Genomic DNA, 25,347 nt, shown 5'->3' on the forward strand with positions numbered 1-25,347 from the left:
CTAACCTGTTCACCCTCCAGTGCAGCTTCACTTTTCTATACAAGCCTCTCAGTCTGGTCTCACTTCCGTGGAGCCTCTTTGGTTTGTTCTGGGATTGGTTGTCAAAACAATGTGTGGCTTGCAGTTGGTTTCACAAAACATCCATAGATTCAACCAGTTCATGGGTGAAAACTCTGCAATCAATTTCTAGATGGCACAGATGGGACTGGCTTCTTGTACCAAACACACATTGTGTACAAAGTATACAAACTGAGCTTCTGTCAATTGCACCAATTGTCTCAGTGAGAATGCTGAGAGCAATGGCTTAAAGAAAATACTAAAATTTGTTTCTCTACTGTTTCCTGTGCACATGGAAAAACTGTGTTCTATTGTGATTTATCAAAATAAAATCTCAATTCAGGTTCCTAAGTGATGTCATTTTATTAGACAACAATTCTGCCATGTTTAGATTATCAGGGAGATCTACTGCATCAAATCTAATGCTACTGATTTCTCTTTAAGCTGTATAAGAAAATGACAAGTGTGCACTGGTGTACATGACTAATTGCACACAGTGATGGGGGCAGGATGATGTGAATAAATGTAATGTGTACAAGAGTAAAATGCAAAGGCAAGAAAATGCTTTTTAGGGGCAAAAATGTTTGGGAACCTAGTGATGGATAGGTTGAACAAATGACAGTTAAAAGCACTTAGGTTACCTTGCGAGCAAATCTCGCTCTATGGTTTAGTATAACCACCTGAAACATCACAAAAAAGGCCAGGACAGCAGAAAAAAAAACTATGTGTCCTTTACCATTAGCTAATGATCATATTGTTTGTACCATCCACAGAAAGACAATAATGGATTGCTATAGCTATTTCCTCATTGGAAAAAAATCTTGAACCTTAAGAATCATGCAGATCCCATGATCTGACAAAATTGGGACCTCAGCCAAATGGAAAAAACTATTTTGACCAGAATCATGCAACCCTACTTTTACTTCAGTAAGTGCAGATGTGCAAAAAAACATAGAGAAAGAGGAGTAGAGAAAGAGAAATGAGTGTCTCCTGCTGATGTCAAATCCGAACATATTGCGATCAAGTTTGACAATTCCCTTGCATGTATTTTTAATACCTGCAGTTCATACAGTATACCACCATATTTTTTCGAAACTAGTGCAAACATACTGACAGAACTGTCACACATCATTACACATTACCACTGTTTGAGCTTGCTGCGTACTGATATAGAGGTGCCAGATTTTCAAATGCCATTAGAAGTGATGTTGCTCCATTGTGAGAAGTACCTGTTAAAACAATTCTGCAGTACTAGTGGATTGATGGTGGCTGGGGGAAAGGTTTCATTGGTATTTTCTCCACACAACGTGTTAAAAATGAACAAGTATCATCTCTGAAAATAATTGAAAAACCCAGTCTCTGAGGTTGATGTTGCACAGTTGTTGTTTTTTTTAGTTACCTAGGGAGGATTTATTTTTAGGAAACCTAGAGGCAACATGGTGTAGGTTCATAGAGTAGGATGTTTTCATGTGCACCATTTGAAAACATGAAAATGTTGAAAATTCAGAAAAACCTTAAAGACACATACTGATGAATTTGCTAATGCATAACTTTGTCTTAGTCTGCATATGAAAAATCTTTCAACACCTGGAGAATGTCTGGAAGATGCTTTTGTTTGACTGGTTCTTACCTTCTCCATCTCTCCGCTCTTTCTCTTGCGTGCTGAGCGGGTGATTTTGACAGTGACAGCACTCTCCTCTCCCTGGCGTCGCAGAGCCATGCGGTTTGGCTGCAGAGGGCTGAAGGAGATCTCCAGCTCTGGCCGAGGGAAGCGGCTCGTTCTGCCATTTTCTGTGGAAATCTCAGAGGAGTCCAGCACTGACGGATAGCCAGCTGAGCCCTGCGGGATCACACATGATTTTGAAGCTGAGGGTCACTTCATGGTCACTCAAGTGAGAAATGTGTCTAGGTCTGACGATATAGACTGATCTGTCTGTTGATACAAGGCAACCTCTAAAATGCCTCTGTACCAATGTCTTGTGTGTGAGCTATGTGGAAAAAATGAAAACTGAGATCCTGCATAATAAAATCCACAAGAAGTATCCATTATTACATAATTCAGTGTGTCTGTAGGATAAAAAACTATAGCAAACGAGGTAATTTATTTGGTACTAAAGAGGTCTTGATTTGTTGACGGTGCAAAGAATATGCAAGATTGCTTGGTGTCCATTTGCCTTCATTGCCCTATAAAAGGAAAATCTGACATCCAACCACAGGGAATAATGTTCATACCTGTTGTGAATGACTATGCTCAGAAGTGGGGTGAAGAATCTGGGCGCAAATAGGAATAACAACACACACTTTAGGTTTCTTTGTTGCCACCCACTATGTTGTTGCGCATGACACAATAAAGCTCTCTTGAATCTACAAATGTATTCATGGTGTTGCACATGTATGTACTTTCATAGCTGTGTGGAACAATAAGTAAGATGTTAAAGACCTGAGAAGAATGAGAGAATTGGAAATCCTCCTTTATGGGGTATTATGTTGTAGTTTTTGTTTACTGGTTCCATTGTTCATTCTTGTCTGGTGTTCCAGACCAGTTGCTGGCTCACTGGAATATCTCCCACCACAGGATCTGATTACTGAGACAATGTGCAGGCCGAAATGACATGACCAATGGCTACCTTAAGCCACCTTAAATCTGCAATCTGAAGGATCACATAGGATGTTTTTTCTTTTCTTTTTAGCAAAGGAAACACTTCCTATTTGATGCTTCTAAAAACTTTTTAACTTGATTCCATAAAAAACTACAGACCTATCTTTTCCATAGTCATGCCATCGTGAACTTACTTGACTGCTGACTGATGCTCTGGTATCCCTCCTGCCTCCAGATTTCCTGTTGATGGTTTCACTCTGGGGTTTCTCTACCAATGTAGCAGGGCTTTCATTGCTTTTCATCTGTCATAGGCAGAATAAGAACATGAAAATAATCAATCATGATTACAGGTATAATATCCATAAAACATGTAGATAAATTTGATGTGTGATTTAATGGTCTTTCCTCATACATTTATCTGCCAGGTATAACCAAAACCTCTATGGGGGATTTGAGATTGAAAAAGTTATAAAAATAATAAAACTCCATCTGATACATTTTAAAGTGCCTCTGGTTTCTGGAGCTGAGGGTTTCTCACATACATAGTGTTAAATCCACAACACAGTATGTCAAAAAAGAGCAGAAATGTCAACATTCTGCAAAACACGTTGCTCAAGGTCTCAAGGTCAAAAAAAGAAATTCAAAATCATCTAAGTTATAGTGGTCCGGTGTTCTGCTGTCCCCCTTTCGTTCATTTTGAAGACGGAGAATACCTGTGGAAAATCTATGAATAACTAAAATGAAAGGGTGATGGCCCAGCGGGTGCAGACATTTACCACATCACCGATGTGCATTTGTGTCTAATCCATGAATTCTTTCCTTTTGTAATATACTCACATTCAAATCCTCACTGCGTAATTAAACCTCACAAATAAGTTTTGAAAAAGCTTTTGTTGAAGAAAACCAAAAGGTGTATTTTCTTTCTCACTCTCACAAAAAAAATAAAAAAAAACAGAGGATTCAAGCTAAAACGCTAAGCAAAAACAAACAATCTACCTCCCCAGGCTCTTATCTGTATCCTGTGTGCTCTAACCCTGTTCACTCCTGACCTGAGCACAAATGAAAAACAAACATCAGTAATAAAACATTTTAATATAAAAGAGCCACAGTGAACTGTGAACTGAACCACAGTTTTTTTGGCTTCAGGTACAAAACAATGAAAGTTGTGTATTCTTAGACTTAATTTAAAGGTGCAGTAGGAGACTTCAAATAAAACTAAAAATACACTTTCAGTCTATGGCTGTCTTTGATGGTATTTGGATGGACTACACAGAAATTTATTATGATGCAGAAGTGCTTTGAGAAGCTTGCCCAGTTTTGATAAAAGCCTTTAAAAAGACAAGATTTTGAGCTCCAGTGTGCTTAGAATAGAAATTATAAGCATTCTGATGTATTTGGGTGAGCAAACCCCTTTAAACTTGCCCTGATCCACCATGAAAACATCAGTACTGCAATCCATTCTTAGACACATTAAAGGCTGCTATTCTTTGGAAAAGGATGAAACCACAAACCTTAAAAACAACCACCTTTCAAGCAAGCTGGGGTGATTATTTGATACAAGAAAGGGGTGGAGTATTCCTTGAGGACTGACCTGTGTGACTGTGTCTCCCTGTCTGGCTGTTGAGGCCTTGAGCTCTTCCTTCAATCGCTGGATGGCAGCCTCCTTCTCACGCAGAGCCACCTGCAACTCTGCCACATCAGGGCCACCATCACACTGTAACAGGAAGTTCATGGACATTTAGGATTTTTTCTGTCAATGATATTTTCTCCCCACTCCCCTTCAATTTCATAGTTTTCACCAAAAATCCAGCACTACAAACCATTATGCAATGTAAAATGACACTAAAACACCTACAATTCAAAATTTACAGGAAACCAGTAGTGAAGAATCTCAAAAGGTTGTCTTTTGGGAAGCCAGTTAAATAGCCCATAAATGGCAGGCTTAAAATATCAGACTTTCTTTGAATATCATTTGAAGCTGGAACCTTTCATTAAATATCATGGCCTTAAGTACAAGGCAGTAGTTATTCCCTTAACACAATTTAGAAATGCAAACACAGAGAAATCAAATATCCCTTTCCTAGACAAAGCTGAGGTTATGTGGAAAATATATAGCTCATATTGAGGAAGAGACACAACAAAGCTACAACAAATAACTCCAGGCAGATTCTCATGACAACACAATCAGTGAAAAACTGGAGAGACTGAACTGTATGTGAAACACATGATGGAAATTCTCCAAGTTCACCATGAGTATAACCTTCATCTCACCATGTAAACATGAAATGCATTACATTTGACAGATAACAATATGATCCTGGAGCAATATATAGCATGGAGTGATACATGGCTAAAATGGATAGAAATGAAAAAAGCAATGTATGAACAAAATGAAAACTCCTCTGTAGTTACAATCAGACTTTGAAGGGTTTCAAAAAAATGTGTCTGAATGCTAATAGTAGCCATCCTCAGATGGATGGTTAATATTAGTTACCAATCTAATGTAAGCCGCTAAATGGATTTACTATAGTCCTGTCGTAAGAATAAAAGAATAAAAGAAATGATTCTTACCATGCCATAATTCAGCAATAATAATAATGCTTTAAGTAATCCTTGTATGATTAGCACTACAGCTTGATACTTCTCTGCTGTGGCAGGTTTTGCATTGTCACACTTATCAAGTTCCATTCATATTATTTGTGGCTTTTCCAATACAGATACAGCTGCATAAAATTAGCTGCAGTTCTCCCCCAAATTTTGCATGATACGAGTTTTTAAATCAATACAGCCACATCAGACTCTGAGCCCTGCATCAATTTGATTTGGTGAATCATTGCAGCCTGCCCTTCACACGGTCTGTTCTGTAGTTATCCTGAGGAAGCTATCTGGTCACAAAGAAAGAAATGATGTTATTTTGAAAACCACCAAAAGCTTAGTGAGGACAAAATATGAAAGATCAAAGTGCAATATACTGAAATGTAGCATATATGGAACAGAAATATCGCTCCACGTTAACAATGCTGACTCACTGACAAAACATCCTGCAATTTATCAGAGTGGGAAAGAAAAAGCAAGATGGAAGTAGACAAAGCAGTGACCCAAAGCTCAGTAAGATGCTCGAAAGTGTGAAAAAACTCAAAGAATCTCTGTCACTAAGTGCACTCTTCTGCTATGTAACACTACAGAAACAATACTGTGACTAATTGCAAGGAATTCTTATTTATTTTTATTTTTCCCTGTTGAATTTTGTTACAAGCTGGGTTTCAGGGTTGCCCTTTTCCTCTTTCCTTCTGCAGGGTTTCACTAATGTTGGTGGGGAGATATTTCCAGCCTTAGGGTTTGGCTCTCCCGGTAAATCCTATCTAAATCAACACTGAACGAAAGTGGGGAGAACTGTTGATGCAGTGCTCTCTACAGGTTCAAACTTCTGGTGAAGTTTCACCTCTAGCAAAATCCCCAATCAATAATGCCACAGCAGGTGTTTTGCCTTGACAAATGATTGGAACCGATTGCTCTGTCATAAATAACTGGAGTGTGCGCAGAGGTGAAGAGAATAGCTATTTGTTTAGTCTTTGTTGCTATGGGTTTAATAATAACAATAATCCATTAAAAACCATAAGACTTGATATAGAAGAACTGACCATCTGTGAGACACTAATACTGCAAATAACACATATCCTGTGCATTTATTTTTTTCTCTGAAATAATCACCTATAAACTTCCTCTTCCACCTCATCTTTACCACTCCACCACCCATCCCTTTGTAACTGAAGCAGATCCACATTCTCTTGGTCAGTCTCTTGAATGTAAAAAGCAGCCAGTTCTGATAGATAACACTGTCAGTGTGTGGTCCTTGTATCTGCTATCATCTTTGTTATACTGACCTCTTGTGGTGGCTGCGTGTTATTTTGGCGTAGCTGTTGAATGAGTTTGTCTTTCTCTGTTTGGCTAGAAAGAAGTTTCTGCAGCTGGACCTCCAAAGCTGCCACCAGAGTGTCTCTCTCCTTCCTCCACTTCTCCATGGTCTGCTCCTTTTCAGCCAGCTGAGATGACAGGGACTCCTGACAAAGAGAGAAATGTACATGCAGAACGTATTTGTGGAAATACTAGTTTTTGTATAGTAACGTGAGAAAAAGATATATAGAGAAAAAACGAAAAAACAAGAATGTTAGACCCCTCTATAATGTGCTAGTGAGGCTGTAATGATCATTAAAACATTAAAAAAGGGTTTATCCTCTGTACAGTGGCCATTTTGGACATCTCAGACTCAGCCTGTCAGGTTCAGCTGTACATTGTCAATCTTAGTTCAACTTGCATCAGACTAAGCTTTTTTTTTTTAGCTGCAGGTATACTTTGGTTCAGCTGTGCTTTGAGATTAATGCTAACATGATGGCATATTTATGTGTTTCAGCTAATGTTCAGCATGTTTCCATATCATCCTCTTCTTACCAACTGGCTCTGCTGCCGAGTATAGCGTTCTCTGTCCTCAGCAAACTTCCTCATTTCCTGGTTCCTCTTGTCCTCTGCCTCTTTAGCTTGGCCAATCAGGGACAGCTTCTCCTCCAGCCACTTTTTCCGTTCAGCCTGGTGTTTCTCTGTACATAGCTGTACACAAAATTGTTATTTTTTAAATCTTTTTTTAAAGGGGATGTCTGGTAAAGCAATGGAGCTTTATTAGCTCGATCTGAAATGCCTAAATAAACAATAAGGACAATAACCTACACTGTCTAGATCAAGCAGGAACATAAGACCAGCTACCTTGATCTGACAGATAGTCTTGCTTGTTCTTATTAACAAAACTGAGTGCATCCATGTGGTTAGGGTGAGCTGTTTGTTAATTCTTTGTTAAAAAAAAAAACAAAACAAAACTGTCTGCACACTGACATTTTTTCAGTCCTTTTTTGTTGGACAATCTGTTTTAAGTGCTGCTGGGGAGTAATGCAAGGAGGGCAGTAGACAGTAAAACACTCATAGATCTATCAGATTTTCAACAAGAATTAACTAATTATCTATAAATCATCAATAATCCAGAATGTAATCTTTTAAACATTTCTTTCCCTCAAATTGCATTTGAGAGCAAACATTTCTGGTCCTACCATCTAACACAAGATTTGAAAATAACTTCCCTATCATTACCTTCAGTCTTTCCTGAGCCTGGGCAGCTTCCTGTTTGGCCAGTTTGACCAGGTCATCTGATGAGCTAACATCTTGATGGTGCCTGTTGTTTCCGCGGTCCTGCTGCAATAGCATTTCTTTCAATCTCTCCACTTCTGAAATGTTGAAACCAGAGAGCAGACACTGAAAACACTGGTTTCAATAAAAAGAATATTTAAATTCAAAGAAGAAGGTAAGTATTAAGTCACAAGTGTAATAAGTAGGACAAAATATAGATTTATATTTTACATCTCCGTATATACTATGAATCTAGAATGGAGTGGAATTTACCATTTTTATGGATGGAACTTTTCAGCTAATAGTTTGAACTAAAATTCATGCATGGGAAGGGTTTGCTTTAAAAAGAAATTCACAAAATAGTCAGCCTCCAAAATTGGATAGTAACCCTCGATGACACTAAAAGCTATGGCAGTTGAGCTGTTATTTGTGCTGCGTGCCTGTGACCTCACCTTACCCTCTCGGCGTTTTTCTGCTTTAGTATGTAATCAGAAAAATAAGGCCCTGTTAAGTCATCATTTGGCATTTTATCGCATCTCCTATCATGCGTGCATCTTTTGTGGTGTGCCATATTTCACACTCTGTACTCAGTGTTTCTGCCCTCATAGTGACCCAACACTGGTTGACTTGGGGTGTTTAGGTATGACTGCTTCGTATCACGCCTGAATACAATTGCCAGGCCCAGGTCCCTGAAGTGAAATTCCCTTACTGACCTGACTTTATCTAGTTGAAATGTTTTGTTACTGTGAGAAAATGGTTAAATCCAATCTCACAGTCCATTTCAGTTTAATTTACCGTCTTGTTTCTCTGCAGTTTGCAAGGATAAGAATGATTAAACTAAGCTGTCCATGGGCCAAACCCCAAATTCAAAACAATTAAATCCACATTCTTTGCACAGTGACTGTTTGCTTTTCACATTAATTATTTGATTTTTCAGATCCTGTGCCTTACCGCTAGAAAGTTCCTGGATGAGGTTAAGCTTCTCCTCCAGGACCTCCTCCATCTGCTGCTGTGTCTCCTCCTGCTCCGTCAGAGCCAAACGCATGTCCTCCATCACACGCTCCTTAGCTTCAAGGTCTACAAATTGACAAAAATACAACCAGCCACCCAAACACAAAAGGTACAGGTTTACATGCAGAATGTGACCCTTGCCCCCACACAGCAATACATTTACTACAATATGTTGATCTCTGCACAAGGTATTCTCCTTTTCACTGCCTTTCCATAAAGACATCAGAGGTCAGCTGTAGAGCAGGTTCAGTATTCTACTCAAAGACTTTTTGAATGAGTTGGTAGGCTGCACTTATATTGTGCCTCTAGTCTTAATGGCCACTTAAAGCGCTTAACACAATGTCACATTCACTGATTCACACCAATTCACACCCATTGACACACATTCATAAACATTCATAGATTGATGGAACAGATATTAGGGGCAATTTGGGATTCAGTATCTTGCCCAAGGACCAGCAGAACAGGGCATCAAACCACTGGACGACCCACTGTGCCCCCTGGGCCACTGCTTTTTAGCAGAAAAGACTTATTTTTCCTGCATGACAGGTTTTTATTACCAAGAAGCAACCCTGAAATACCCTCTGTTGCACCCAATCACTTAAATTCAAAGACATACTTAAAGATTTGTAACTGTGACACTCAATGGGCTAACAGGGCAACGTCTTGAAGTTTAAGTTTCCAGTTGATTAATATTACTTCCAGTTGTCAGATGCGAGGATTTGCTGCTTTTCTGCTCAATAGGACTGTGAATATCATTTGGCTTTGAGCTGTTGGTCAGATTAAGTAAGCAATCTGAACATGATATTTTGGATTTTTTCCAGTGACATTTTTTTTCTTACATCCATTTAGACCGAATTATTAATTGGAAAAAATAAAAAAAAAACAGATCAACTGATAATAACAAGGTAGCTGCAGCCCTACTAAAGATGGACTATGATTTCAAAGGTAGATCTCTTTCCACAAACAGAACAAAATGCTTTTCCTCTAGTGAAGAAAACACAAAGACATGCATTGTTTTACCTTTACAGGACTTCTGGTAGAGCTGGAGTGTCTCGTTAGACTTGGTATCAGTTGATTGTTCCTAGAGTGAGGGAAAGAGGAGGAGATGAAGACAGCTTGAAGGTGGCACAAATAAACAAGTATAAAGGCAGTCAAAGGGAGATCCACTAGATTGCGTACTGGCATACAACAAGAAGAGGGTGTTGTTGCACCAAGGCAAACTGAGCAGAAGCCCTCAGAGATTTAGTCTCATAAAGGAAAAGTAAGACAACTTACCACTTTGAGCTGCTGAATAGTCCTGTCTCTGTTGGCAAGGTCAGATTGAAGCTGCTTCTTGGCTTTCTCCAGGTCAGCCAGTTTCTGCCTCAGATTTTTTTCCTCTTCTCTCATGGCTGAAATCTTCAGAGTAAAAAAACATAATCACTCAGTTGTAAGCAAAAGTTTAAGTTGTCTGCTGTTTATATCAATGTCTGATTAGTATCAAGTGATGTGTCAAAACAACTCTTTTTCTGGACCACAGAATATTTTCAAGCATATAAGATCATTAAAAACAGAGAGACTACAACACAGTTTAAATCATGTATGTGCTTCTAACAATCTATGATGTGCATCAGGTTTCATCTCGATTACCACTACTGGAGGGATGTTTTTTCTTTGAAAAAGCAATTATTTAAATGTTGGAGAAAAAAACATGTGTATCTAACAGCATCAACACAACCATGTGACTTGCTTGCGTTTTCAGATATATCCACTATGGAATTTAAGCATTTTGTAAATGGACTCCTTTTAGAAAATTCCAGCTTATTTTGACCAAAAAACTGAAACACAGAGAAGATGCATTCTGAAATGAGACCACTTTTGTATAGTCACTGCCTCCACACCAAGATAAATATCTATGCTGCATATTGAAAGAAACAAGTTAAAAATCAACTGCTTATTAAAGGTTGTTTTCACTTTCACCTTTAGAGAGGATGGTGTTTAGGTTTTCAAAAAATACTGTGCATACCTCCTTCTGGACCTGCTGGATCTGCTTCTTATAGTCGGCCAGTTTCTCTCTGAGGTCCGATGTGTCGTCCTCTTTCCTCTGAAGGTCGAGGCTGAGGCTCTTGACTTTCTCAGAGTCCTGCTTGGCATTTTCTTTTAGTCTGGGAGAATGAGACAAAATAACAATGAAAAGCTGATCAGCTTTTTAAAAGACATGATAGTACACTGTGGTACAGAACAACACCATCCCTCCTGGATGGATGGATTAATATAACTCTCCCTGGATATCATGGTACTTGTCGAGGGGATAAAAGGGAAGTAAAAATATTTCACAATGACAAAATAATATAGACGAGGTAATAGACGAGGTAAGAAAGACTGCTTCTCACTTTATTAGTTTTCTCTGCCTCTCATGGGAGGATAATAATAATAAACAACTCCAGTATAACGGGACAACATACTCCACTTTGAAGAGGCTGCTTTCTGACAGTTAAATTGATGGAGTCCATTACAATAGCATAAAATTTTAGATATTAAGCATCCTAAAAAGCTAGCACTGAGACAAGTCTTGCTAATTAAGATAATAAAATCATCATCTTTTTAAAATTATTTCAGTCAGCATTGCTGTTTTTATTCTGTTGTGGTGTTGAAAATGTTTTCAACTGCACCAGACATCCTGGAAATTGTTCTGATGTCAAATATCCTTCATGAATGTATTCATTATTGTGCCTATAATTCTTGCAAAAGATGACCATAACACCTTGAGTTGAACCTTCAAGGATTTTAACATGTAATTTCCCACCCTCATACGTAAAAGAAAGACTTCTTACCTGCTGATCTCCTCAGCTTTCTTCTCCAGCTCCTCATCCTTCTGAGCAATGGCTTCATGTGCCACTGCTAACAGCTCCCTGCGCCTTTCCGCCTCTCTGCGCCGGGCCTCCTGGACTGCCTGGATCTCCTCCTCCTCTCGCTGCTCCTGCGCCTCGTGTAGGCTCTTCTGCAGGGATGTTACCTGTGCTTCCATTTCTAGTAGATTTTTCTGCAGCTCCGCTTCTCTCTCTGCAGAAGCTTTCTTCAACTCTGTTAGCTTCTCTTGCATCTGTCTGTCCTTTTCTTTAAGCATTCTCTCCATCTCTAAAGAGGCTAGCTGAGGTTCAGTTTTGCAAGGAGGCTCCTTTGTTTCTTCCAGGTTGGAAAGCTTTGCCCTAAGGGATGCAACCTCTGTCTGGAGATCAGAGTTCAACCTCTTGAGTTCTTCTTCAGCCGCAGAGCCAGGGAAACTGCTTGAACCTTTAGACTTAGCATCCTCTAGTTCGGCCTTGAACAGCTTTGAAGTTTGCTCCTGTTCACTGAGATTTTGCTTCAGATCATCTAAGAGTTTGTCTGAGGTTTCTTTTTGTTGACTCATTTTGTGTTGTAACTCCCCCAACAGCTGTTGTGATATGACTTTTTGCTCTTGCAACTTCTGATTGAGCTCCTCTACCTGCTTTTCTGAAGCCTGTGTTTGTTCCACAAGCTTTGCTCTTAGCTGGTCTACCTCTTCTTTGGAAGAATGCTCTTGACATTGAAGCTTGGATCTGAGCTCCTCCAGTGGTTTCTGTGACATCTCTTCTTGCTCCTGGAGCTTCTTCCTCAGCTCTTCAACTTGCTTGTTGAAAGCTTTCTCCTCTTCATTATGCTTCTCTTTAAACTGTTCCAGCTGTTCTTTTGCCTGTGCTAGCTCACGCTCCAGCTCCAGCATTTGTCTGTGCTCTATCTCACCTCTCTCCTTTTCATCAGCAAGATTGTTCCTAAGCTCTGACACTTCTTCTCTCAGCTGATCACTGACAGCAGCAGATGATGCTGTGGAAGTCTGCAGTTCCTGTTTCAGGCCTTGAGCTTCCAGGGTCACGGTGTGGATCTGGGAAGTTTTCTCCTGGATCTTCTTTGAGTGCTCATCCATTTGAGCCTGAGCAGATTGTAGCTGGACTATCACTTGTTCAGCTCTCTCCGTCTCATTCGTCACCTGTATTGATTTCCACAAATACAATTTTTTTTAGTCTTGTAAGAGAAGCCAAGAACTCAACTGTCAGATATCTCACAATACATTTATATCTGGAAAAAAACAGCATTTAACACAAATAATATACAGTATATTGAGGTAAGTATCATTATTGCTGATTAGACTTTTAGCTTTATCCCCAGCTATATCTTCAAAAGATGAACTGAGTATCCAGTGAGAAACCCATTAGCAAAAGGTTAAAAACCATATTGTGGCCCACCTGGTGCTCTGCGGCTTCTAGTTTGGCAGTCAGCTCTCTGAATTTCTGTTGAAGTGCATCATCCTCCTGTTGCTTCTTTTCTCTCTCCTCAACCAGCCTGTTGAACTCCTTTCTCTCCATTTCCAAAACAGACAGAGCTTCCTCTTTGCCACGCTTCTCTTCACCAAGAGCAGCAAGTGCCTCCTCTCTGCTTAGCTTTACATCTGCAAGGGCTGCCATGGCTTTCTCTTTGTCTTTTCTCTCCTCTTCGAGAGATGCCAACACCTCCTCTCTGCTTTGCCTCAGCTCCCTGAGTGTGGCAAGGGCCTCCTCTCCTTGCTTTCCTCTCCTCCTCTAAGGATGCCAGTGCCTCCTCTTTGCCCATAGTCTGGTATTCCAGCGCAGTGAGAGCATCTTCTCTGGCTTTCTTCTCCTCCTGAAGAGCAGTCAAGGCCTTCCTGGGTGTTAAGAAGACTGATTACTTGCTATTTTAGTGATTACACAGCATTGAATGAGGATGGGGAGACAAGATCTGTGCAATAAAAGTGTGTTACTTTAAGTAAATGACTATATATACCCTTCATTACTGTAAGCCTCTCCTTAAGAATATTTGTGTTAGGATTGCAAATTTTCAAGGTAGCAACTACCCTTTATTTAAGCAGCATTTCAAAAAAACACAAACTCTCCAGCAATGACTTCCCAGACTGGAGAATCAGCTGCTGAAAAGCACCTAATTTCATTGAAATGGTAATGTGGATTTAGTCATTTTTGTTGTTTTCTGTGAAACGCATAATCAGCTGATTGATTGATTGCTTTGCACCAGTAATCAGTCAAAAAGAAGAAAAAGTGATTAGATGGTTGTAAAGTCAGCCATTAAACCTTACTGAGGCTTAGAGGCTGGTTTTGTATAGAATTAAAATTCTGTGTGTGTAACCTGCTAAACCCAATGTCATCTGAGAACAAGTCATGCTCTAGGACCAAAATATTCATATTGAGTTGAAATGTTATTATGTTATATTATCTCTCTCCAGGTGACCTAGATATTAGTAAGCCCAGACATACATGCTATACAATGCTACACCATAACAAACATCAGGCTAATAGTATGTAAGCCAGGGGATATCCTGAGGGTTGAAAGTCAAGCTTGTGAGCAGGTCATTGGTTTATCTCCCTGAATCTATGAAAAAAATGCATCAGCCTGCAACTTATTTAGTAGAGATGCTGATTAGTCGACATCAGTAGCCTGTGGCAGCATAAATTCACAGCGCTGCATACCTGTGATGAGGGGAATTATTGCACCATTTTCTAGATAAAATAAATCACAATATCAAACATTGTAAAAGAGGAGTTAATACTAATTAAGCTCAGTTTGCCCTTCAGTGAAAACTTGCTCAATCAAACTGCTTCTCATCTTTCAGGGAATTCAGCACCCCTTCATAGTAATGTGTGCCTTTACTCAGGGTTCTTACCTGCAGCTGGTCTCTCTCACATGAACCCAACCCCTCGACCAGCAAGGAGCGGCCACATGAGCCCACCTCAGCCACCCTCTGCAGGTCCTCCACTTGTTTCTCCAGTAGGGCAATCTCAGACGATTTCTCCTCAAGCTGAAAGAGAAGCATCCTTTTCTCCTCGTCCTCTACTCCATTGGTTTCACCTTGGAAATAAAACGGAAAATGAATAAATACAACAGGATGTAAAAGGCAGGCAAAAGGTGACACACATGTATCCAACTGTCAATTTTCAAACTTACAGAGATCACAGAGAGACATGTTGACGTAGAGACATATTACTCTTACTGATCTCTCTATTAATGTCATTTCTATATACAATTATAAAACTACTTACACTTGTCTTTTTACACCCCACAAACTATAACTGCAAATAGCATAGCTAAGTTTTCTGGAGTTTTCTTCTTTAATCTATATCCAACATATGTCTTTCTAACAAATTAAGACACTGATGGATTCATATGTATTTTACCTTTGTGTTTGTGAGCCATCTGCTCTTTGACTTTCCTCTGGTGTTCATTCAGTTCCAGCACTTTCCTCTCCAGCTCCTCTACAGCATCATTTCTGTCTCCCCAAGGCCCTGCTTGGCCTGAACCCAGACATTTATGAGCAGTCTCAGCAGCCTTCTTTATGCCCGCCAATTCAGAGGAGTAGGAGTCCAGAGATTTGTCCTGGAGTCGGAAGAAAACATCAGAGAAATTAATCAGGGAGATTACTGAGCACATTCCCTCAATCAGAGCATCCAGGTTTGGTGCCCTGAGGTGGTTCAACAACACCAGAAAGAGTATCCTGGAACAAGGTACGGTACTTAATCCATACCCACTTGAGTAGCGTACACAAATTTCTCCTTGGGTAATTGATAATAGGATGTCAAAAGAGATCAAATAACTTGACTGTCCTAGTATGAAACATTAGAAACCTTGCAATTCCCTCTGCTCCCACAAGAAATAAAACCATTCCAACTGGCATCATTATTATTTCAATAGCAAGCTGTAGGCAGAAGCAGGTCAAAGACAAGTCAAACTCAATAATTAACACAACTCTGTTATTGAAAACTGGGTGTGTTAGCTCATGACTCTTCGCTGACACACTTCTCAAATACAGCCTCTGCATATGTTCAGTTTCATTCATGTTTTAATCACAAGTAAACAAAACAGTTAATACACTGAGTGTAATCCAAGAAAAAGAGTTTGTAATACCATGGCTTGTGTGTCCTGACTGGTTCCAGCTTTGGCCATTTTGTCAATAAGGTTCTTGAAGATCTCCAGCCTCCTTTCTGCTCTTTCCTCCAAGATTTCTCTCTCCCTCCCCAGGCGCTCACTGCACCAAAGACACACACACACAATTGTAAAACTTATATCTTCCTAGACTTAAAACTTAATATTTTTCCTTTTAAAAAGACACATATTTTTCCTAACAAGACGATTTAGCTTTGTGAACTTCAAAAGCTTGGTAATTTCATTCTACTTGGTGCCTAGTTTATAGTAAATTTACTTTAATGAAAATTACCAATTATGTCATTAGGCATTCAGAGGAAAGCCACACTAACTGTCCCAGTAAAACCAGGAATACCCTGGGAAGTGTATGAATGTGAGGCAAAGCTGTGGAGTAAAACACCACAAGTGCTTTTCATAAATACATAAATACATATGTACAAAGAAATGTCTCACTTGTAGTCATTCTGCATCTCAGAGAAAAGCTCTGAGAACTCTCTACTGATTTCCTCTCTCACTCGCGCCTCCATGAGCAGACTCTCCGCTCGCTCCTTCTTCAGCTGCACCTGCAGCTGTTTCAACAGCACCACCTGCCTCTGAGGAACAGATACAGAATAGCCAGCACAAAACAATACAGGTTTTAAAATCGACAAGGTCATGTTATATCAGTGATACCACAGAAAGTGCTCATTAATCAGACAAACACAACCCTGTGAATCCTTTCTTTTTCAACTTTCCTACCTTCAGACTTTCTTCCCCATAAAAATATGGGGGCAAAATCATATACGTAAAATAAGAAACAGGGAAAAAGAAAAACTTAGGCTCTCCAATATCCCTAAATTACGAGTCATTTAATTACTCCAGACACTGAAGGCAACACTTTTATGGCTTTTACATTTATTTGTTTCCTCTAAATTTATCTTTGTCTCTCTGATGTTTTGCCAGTGATTTTGCTCTCCCTGATAGTTTTTAAATAGCTTCTAATCCCCCTTAAATAATGCAGTAATCTCTTATTGTCAACTTCTTTGTTAAAAGCACTGCACGAAATGAAAACAGTATGGGACTGACCTGGTGCGTCTTTTTACTGATGAGAATTTTATCATTTTCATCATCATCTTCTTCATTGCCAGTCTGATCTACAGTGTCCTCCATTAGGCTGTTTTCTTCCTCGTACTCATCATCAACATCCTCCTGGACAAAATATGTTAATGATACAATGAAGACCTAACTAGTGATAACTCAAACTGCAGCAGTAATATACTATATAAACTGTAATAAAGGAAACCATCAGGAGAATCCTCCCAAAGTGACCAAGCCTCCACCCCACCTGTACGTCCTCCAGACTACTTTCCCAGCCAATCAAGGAGCTCCTCCTGCTGCCTCGAAGAGCCTTCTTCTCAGCATTGTTGATGATGAAGGATACCTCACTGGCAGACCTCTGGGGTATAGTGGGAAGAGGCCTTGTGGACAGAACCACAACCTGGAAATAGACAAGGTTGATTAGTTCCTAAATCTGATATGACTGTGGCACTTGGTTATTCACTTAATATAACTGGTGATATATGGACAAATGCATTTGGCCTAAAAGGACAAGACTTTATATGTTAAAACTGTGGAATGATTTGCTGTTGAATTTTTCTTTTTAAGAAGGAGCACTCGCTGATTGAATGTAGCTCAGAGAGCAAAGCACAGTAAGGGAAAAAATGTATATGCACCTTTTGCGCCACAGCAGAGAATCTGAGGACATTGAGAGTCTCATCGTACATGGAGGCACACTGGTTGATGTTGACAATCATACAGGCTTTACCTCGACCACAGAAAAAGCCCTGCAGGTAATGGGTCAGCTTGCTTTCCCTGAAGGGAACATGCTGAAGCAACCTGAAGGCAGGGACAGACAAACAAACAGCTTAGTTTGATATATATAGATGTTCTGCTACACTCTTAGAAGTTGAATTGAAGAATAATTTTCTTTGATTTTAAAATGCTTTGACCCATTTTGACAACTAGGGGGTAGAAATCAGCCAAATAATCTGGCAGACAGATCCACCACATATTATATGCTTCTTAAGATGTGACAGCACCGGTTTTAGCAAACACAGGTCTATTTATACACTGAGCAACTTAATCATTCTGCTGGAGTTACGTTTGTGCCCACTTAATGAATAAAAGAAAGGATGCACAAATCCAACACTAACAGAAGAAAAAAAAGCTTTTAGGAATTGCAGAGTTGTGTGTGAAGTCTTTTGATTCAAGACCAATTGAAAACAGTGAGAGAGTGACAGGTACTGAGCTCACTTGGCCTGCTGATTGTGTCGTAGTGCATTAATGCATTTTCCCAGGATGAGCAGTGAGGTGTTGATGTTTCCAGCTTCTTTCAGACGCTTCTCCTTTATTCTGGGTCTTGGCACATCGCTCCGAGCCAGCAAGGTCACATAGACACAACCTGATGGCAAACACATTCATCCATATATAGAACATAAGACCTTACACAAAATGCTTTACTTTTTTCCTTTTTATAAGAGTTTGTTTTGCACACATGCACACATTTTCAATGCTGTATTGTTCCACAACAATACAGCTAGAACCTAAAACCATATGCCAGGTAAATTTCAAGTTTACTCACTCACTGACTGTGTGCACTCTTGGAGTCCCAATATCCTCGATCCTCAAAATACGGATTGAGAAAATACTGTGACTGCAGAGAGATAGAAAAGAATAAAACATACATTTCAGTAAATTTGTATAAATATGGTGTAAACACACTCTTAAAGAGACAAATTACCCTAAGAGAAATAACATGCATACAACACAATTGAAAAGTGGACAGAAGTAATTATTGTGAGACTTGGATCAGATTTATTCAGCTCAACCTTGTTAATGAGAATTTATTTTTGTATAACTGCAACCACACTTGAGAGGTACAAGAGGTAGGGTGAGACTGTGTAAAGATAATGGAAGGGATAGCAAAGGTGTCAAAACAGACCAAGTGGAGAGACTGAACGAGTAGAAACTGTCACACCCATGTATATAGGAACACTGGGCCTCAAACATACCAATTCACTAATGACATTATTTAAATTTTTATCTCAGATGAGACAGTTCAGACCTCTTGAACAAGTCATGAACAGATAGTCTGCCCTTGCTTGATGGTGGAAAACACACATCTGAATTAGTTATAATGCTTTTTGAATTTGTAGTAAACAGATAAATATCTAAAATAAAAAGAACAAAATATAAATCTGTGATATGATATACACTTGGTAATGTTACATTACCTATGACAGAATATGTTCTCTCATTTATCAGCATGACTGTCACATTCCCTGTAAATGAAACCTGAGAGAATAGCCTTACACAGAAATTTTAGGGTACTGAATATGCTAATGATCCTGTCTCATGATTGCACACTTGTGTGTGAACAGGAGGGATTCATAAGATTGAAATGAGCAATTTACACAACATCTGTGAAGTTGAGAGTTTACATACAAGCAAGCCCCACAGAGGAAAGAAAGAAACTGGGATAAGAATATAAAAATGTTCTTGCATGAGGCCCATGCACAAAGAATATTGTACTCCACATAACATAACAATGGTTCCTCATGGAGGAATTAATGCTTATTTTACTTCACTCTGTGTTGAGCTGCTGTTTGGAAAAACTTAAAGCTGAATATCTGTAAATGCTGTTGCCTGTTGCCCTCACCTCCTGCTGGAAAGCTGGTTGAGTCGGGTGGAGGAGAAGCTCTGGTTCTTTTTGCCGAGTTTCATCACTTTGTAAGCCTCCTCTGCACTGTTTACCTGAACCCAACGTAGATCTAAACACAAAGGCACAAAAAAGGATATTCAGATAAACTGACTAAAAAAGGTCTTTTTGTTTTTCTACACAGTGGTATGCTAGGAAGAGAAAGCAAATTAAGGAATTCCCAAAAACTTTCTGATCATTAGCTTGGATGGCTGCCTCAACATGCTCAGAGGCACAAACAGTATGCAAAACTTGTATTATGTCTATTAATATGAACTAACTGCTCATTTATCAACATTCCATAGGAAAAGGTCCCAAAGTCATTTCTTTTAAGAAAACATAGAGGGTTCATTCGCACAAGAAAGCTGGCCCTTCAAACCTTTGACAAAGGCGTTGCCCTTGACATCCTGTGATAGACGCAGTACTGTTCTCCTCAGGGCCCCACTGGGTACCACTTCCAGGAGGTCATGAATGTTCTCGTTATAGATTTCACAGAAAGAAACCCAAACAGAGAATGTTGTGTGTGTTTCCACCTCCAGGCTGATTTTGTCCTCTGCTGCTCCGGTCATCCCCAAGAAAGAGGCACCTGCAAAAGAAAAACCTTAAAAATCATTATACTGACACCACACACATTATAATACATACGGTAACATATTAGACTTCACTTTTCTATATCTTAAAACTACTTAAAGGCAAAATGCAATTTTAAACAATCCATTCCCTGCTCTAGGCCAGCTAGCTAGCTAGCTAGGTTCTTACAGATAATAGATAATCTAGATAATAAATTAAGAGAAAATATCTTGCCTTCAAGTAAAGTCTTATTAGTCGAGTTCAAAAGGCTGGCATTGCTCCTCTCACTCTATAAGGCAAAGAGAAAAGAAGTTTATTCATAAAGCACTTTTTAGAGCAATAAATATATAAAAAAAAAAACAAACACACACAATACATAAAGAAAATACACACCATTAGACCAACACTACTAGACCATTCAAAAACAAACAAAAATAGAGAGGTCTGAAGAGGCAGGTGGGAGCAGGAGGCAGGGAGTGAGATCCACTTTTACTTCAAGAAAAAAGCTTGAACAGGCAGTGAGCTGCTTCTGAGCATGGCCATTCAGAGTAGGCCAATAGCTACAGGGAGTGACAGGGAATTACCTTTGTTACGGCAGTGACATTCACAGTGTAGATAACCACAGGAGACACATCTTAACACTGAACACAAAAACAGTAATTATGCTATTAAAGCTATTGAAATATATGTAATATGAAAATACACAATATGCAATACATGACTTGTAAAATCTATGTGTATTGAACAGTCTGGAAGGACTTCCTTGCCACATTCAGTCCTGCACTTGGGTGGGATCAGCCTTTGACTTAAGATATTCAACTTTGATTTGTGATTCTCACCTCTGCCACCTGCTAATTTGTGTCCAGACTGTGTCCAGTTCAGCCCATATGCTGAAGTTTGCCTTCTTGATCAGTTTGTTTATTCTGTTCCTGTCTACTGTACGAGCACCCTCGCCCCAGTACACGCAAGAACAGGGCCCTGAACTCATTGGTGCACAGTTCGAGGCCTTGCTCTTTTTTGCACAGTGCCTCCAATCCATCTTCTTATCCAGCTGTACTCCATCGGTAACCAAAGACAAGTTTTAATTTCAGTTACCATTCAGTAGCCTGACAACCAACAATTACTGAGTCATTTGAAAATTTCTGGGGAGGCGATTGTCTGAGTTATAAGTGGAAGTGGGTCCCCTGTGCTGGCCAAGACTTTTCCAGAGACACAATTCAGTAGGCACATATACTGTGGTCTGCAGGTTAGGTGGTCAATAACCCAGGTTACTAGAGCTGACTCCACCTACATCCTCCTCATCTTCTCACCCGGCAGTCCTTGCTGGATTGTACTGAAGATGCATGAAAAGTTAAAAAACATATGTAAGGTTAATTCGATCAGGTCCAGCTGCCTTCCCCTGCTCCAGTCTGTCCAGTTCCTTCCTGACTTGTGATGAGTGTAGTATTATAGGTATAGGAGTGGTATGAGCCAAAGGCAACAGGCAAGGTCAGGTAGAGCTGTTATCTGTTAAAAAACACCAGGTCCTGATCTCCCTCAAGCCATAATCCTCCTTTCTGCTCTGGACCCACGATCTTTCTCATGCCAGTCCAGACCTGCATCATTACATATCACTGCAGCTGTTGTTCTAATGTGCATTTGTCTCCCCTCCTCAATATTTACCTTGAGTTCCCTTTGTAGTGCCTTTGCCTTTTTCCCCAGCACTCTCCCTATAAGCCTGTATCTTGTGGCTTAACAAGGCTTTCAGGTTGCTGGTAACCCAAGGTCAGATGTGGAAAGACAACATATTGTTTGAACTAGTTTGTTTTATCTTATTTCATCCCTTAAATGAATATGTAATTTCTGCTACTAGGGTTTTCACCACCATCACTGTCATTGCAGTGGGCTTCTACTGGTTAGGATTCCTTCAGTGTCAATCATTCAAGAGGTTTTTACCACAGAGATTATCCACAGAGATCTCCTCCTCTCCAAGACAGATGGACGATTAAATCCAGTAAAAACACAGCTGACCTATTCTGCAGTACTGTGCCTGAACACATGCCATGAGGACACTGAAGGGGGACAGGAGCTACTGCTGCTGCCCTGTTAACATGCTGCCATTTTTGCAGCCTTGTTTGTCTGGACCCCGGCACCAGCCTCAGACAGGACAGACAGGTTACCTCTTTGAGTTGCTTGAAGAGGTTTCTCTTGAACACCGCCTCCTCAGCTTGCTGCTCCCTGGTCAGTCTTGTGAACTCTCGGCAGCGGTGAGGTTTGATGCTCATTCCAGTGAAAACGTGTTCATCAATACTGCTAAAGATTACATCAAGAGACCTAGGCAGGATACCTGCATCGGCATCTGGACCTACAGTGACAAGGGCATATTGTTGAATGTATTAGTTTAGGGTAGAAGATCTGTCACTCAGCAGAGAGCTGCTGGAAGAGTTTACTTGCATCTGATTTAAAAAGCACGTCTGTCTGTGAGTAACATCATTTAATTAGTGGTCATTTTTAACTGAATTAATTTAATTGTATAGTGGAGTGGAACAGACCTAAAAACGTGAAGGTCTTCCCAGCATTGGTGACTCCATAAGTGAAAACCAGAGAGTTTCCCCCTTCAAGAACATCTTTCACCAAATCCTTTACTGTGCCTTCAAACAGCTGTCTCTGTGTCGTCTCAGGACCATACACCTATTGGAGGAAAGAGGCTTATCAATAATGAGCAGAGACTTATATGTAAACTGATTCTTTATTACAACACAATGAAAAAATATCAGTGCTTAAGTCTGAGAAAAAAAAAAGACAAATCTTTCTATAGCCTGAGGAAATAAACATTTCTGGCTTTATAATCTGTCAGAGAGCACCAACCTGAGAGAACTGGAAGCGCTGTCCTGTCTGAGGAAGTGATTTTTCAGTGCTAAGCCTCGCTGACAGGGACAAACTGGGAGGCTTCAGCAGAACAGTGTCAGGAGGCTCAATGGCAACACAGTCCTGTTTAAAACAAAACAGAGGGAGGCAGACAAGACAAAAATGAATTATCTCTCTTTCAGAATTACTGTTTAAGTTTACATTTTTATGAATGATTTGTATCTAATAAGTTATCAGGGTTGTTGACCTGTAAAATAAAGCCTACTTTTGGGAGGGTCTTAAAATTTCATTGTCAGTACCTCTTGAGTAAATACCATAAACAGGGTTTTGACAGGCAGAAACCAAAGCAGGTACCTAAGTCACTGGTATTAATTTCTGATCAGTTCTCTATTTTTACCTGTGACTCTCCATTATTGCTCTCCGCTGAGGTGAACGGTCGGATTCGGAGGTAGACTTGAAGGTGTTCTCTCTCCTCGATGCTGGAATGCTGTACAACAACATTAGGAACATGAAAGATCATTATCATTATTATTAGTGTACAAGGAACAAGGACTTTTTACTCCTATCACACTTGAACGAGGATACTCTAAATCTCTGGGCTCAGGGAAGAGCTTCAAACTCACAGTGAAGGGGGTATTCTAAGCAGAATGATATAAATCTAACCTAGTGGACACCCTGCTGGTCAAAGATAGCCATCGGGGAGGTCTGTGGGACACCTATCATCTTGCCAGCCAACATCCCAATGTGGCTCAGGTGATCTTTGTCCCAAGTGTGGATGGATAAAGAATTGTTCATTGCATTAATTTGAACTGGGAAATTGATTTCTGATTCCTGGAGGATAAGTTGGACTCCAGCTTCTTTATAGGTTCCTCATACTTGAATGATAAAACAGGCGCCTAAATGTTTCTGTACAACTTTATAAGAACTTTATAATGCCATAAATACAGGCATCTAAGCTTTATTAAGATATTTCTGCATTTTAGATGTATATCTGGCCCACAGTCACCTGTATGGAAATGCCACTATTACTATTATTATTGTGGGCAGAAGTACTGATAGTAGCATTGTGAATTACCCTAGGCTTACCTGTGAGTCTGGTATGGTACTGAATTCTGATGAGAGGTCTCTCTTCAAATCGTCTACCTCTACCTGATCCCGTCTCTCAGCCCTGTTGTTCAGGCATGATTCCATCATTCTGCAACAACAAAGAACAGTTAACCACTGTTAGAATAACATTTGCACTATCTTTGCCCTAGCGTAACATAAACTTAAAGAGAGAAAGTCTAACGTAATACAGCATATAGACGTAGTTTTAGCATCCCACGGACAGTGTCACGCCCTTCAAAAAGCCATAGCACGTTTAAGCAAATCGTTAGTTGAGGATTTGCCGTGAATTCAGAAAACACGATATCCACCTAGCAACTTTTAAATCAGCTTCGTTAACCAACAGTTTGTTCATACCGCCGGGGAACTTAAGTCCTAGACAGTTACTTTAGAGAGAATGTACCACAATCTGGCCGGGTTGTTATTGCTGAGCTCAGGCTAATCACTCCCTTTGTAATGTTATCTGTTACGGCCGATATGTGAAGCCGTTTTGAGTCTTCTCATGTTCATTAGCCACACTAACACTAATCGCTAACTAGCTAGCTGACCACTGTCAACTAATAATTATGCCATAGTTTGACAAATGTCCGTTTACTTATCTGAAAAGAACTTAACACGTGGCACTACAGCTGCGATATTACTCAACAAAAGTACTTACTTGGCAGTTGTATTTGGGACATTAGGTACAGAGACAGAAGAATATTCCTTTGTGTGCTAACTAACGCCGAGTTTGACACAACAACACTACCGCGGTCTGAGTTTGAAACGGACCAATCAGATTAAAACAGAAGCTGCACATGCGTCATTACTGTGCTGCATTCGTGAACCTACTTTTGTGGTCGGAAATCAAAAAATCTCATGCAACGGTCCAAAGCGATGGTGTGTTTATGGTAATTTATTGGGACAAAGATATCAGAGATTAGATATCAAGATCAGGCACACAGTCGATGTTTGAAAAAATAAAAATGACTAAGAGACGGTTCAAAAAATGTGATAGCAGTCAATTGTAGCTGAATACTCTGTATGTAATTTATACATTAGTTAGTTGACAAAAAAGTAGTTAGTATTTTGCTTTTCAATTGTTTCTTTTGTAGTTTTTTGTCAGGTGGTAGGACAAAGAATTTGTTTTATTCTGATATTCTTAAGTTATTAATTCATTTATTATTAGAGAAAATGAGAGAGATACAGAGATACATTAACGGTTTGCAAGACAGGCCTGGTCAAAATGACAACACTAAGTAGATATCATGATACAGAAAAACACACATCATTTATTTATATGGACTAATAAACTGACTGC

At 39.7% G+C, this 25,347-nt stretch overlaps 1 protein-coding gene across 1 annotated transcript in view; it reads right to left on the bottom strand.

The window, feature by feature from the left end:
- Positions 1-24,802, bottom strand: part of LOC108872889 (kinesin-like protein KIF20B) — a 48,692-nt gene extending 23,890 nt beyond the window's left edge. Inside the window, 32 exon segments of the mRNA XM_051076692.1 lie at positions 1,688-1,897; positions 2,851-2,958; positions 4,248-4,370; positions 6,541-6,717; positions 7,106-7,261; positions 7,793-7,926; positions 8,780-8,905; positions 9,863-9,923; positions 10,118-10,240; positions 10,848-10,986; positions 11,656-12,830; positions 13,087-13,309; positions 13,311-13,521; positions 14,534-14,719; positions 15,046-15,244; positions 15,773-15,893; positions 16,244-16,383; positions 16,856-16,978; positions 17,115-17,267; positions 17,503-17,665; positions 18,083-18,168; positions 18,170-18,230; positions 18,411-18,482; positions 19,488-19,599; positions 19,906-20,112; positions 20,331-20,385; positions 22,256-22,440; positions 22,628-22,766; positions 22,944-23,066; positions 23,341-23,430; positions 24,030-24,138; positions 24,706-24,802. Of these exon segments, the coding sequence (XP_050932649.1) occupies positions 1,688-1,897; positions 2,851-2,958; positions 4,248-4,370; positions 6,541-6,717; positions 7,106-7,261; positions 7,793-7,926; positions 8,780-8,905; positions 9,863-9,923; positions 10,118-10,240; positions 10,848-10,986; positions 11,656-12,830; positions 13,087-13,309; positions 13,311-13,521; positions 14,534-14,719; positions 15,046-15,244; positions 15,773-15,893; positions 16,244-16,383; positions 16,856-16,978; positions 17,115-17,267; positions 17,503-17,665; positions 18,083-18,168; positions 18,170-18,230; positions 18,411-18,482; positions 19,488-19,599; positions 19,906-20,112; positions 20,331-20,385; positions 22,256-22,440; positions 22,628-22,766; positions 22,944-23,066; positions 23,341-23,430; positions 24,030-24,137 (5,289 nt within the window). The 5' untranslated portion in view covers position 24,138; positions 24,706-24,802.
- Between the last annotated feature and the right edge of the window lie 545 nt (positions 24,803-25,347).

Source organism: Lates calcarifer, linkage group LG16_LG22 (genome assembly GCF_001640805.2).
Source record: "Lates calcarifer isolate ASB-BC8 linkage group LG16_LG22, TLL_Latcal_v3, whole genome shotgun sequence".
Classification (NCBI taxonomy): Eukaryota; Metazoa; Chordata; class Actinopteri; family Centropomidae; genus Lates; species Lates calcarifer.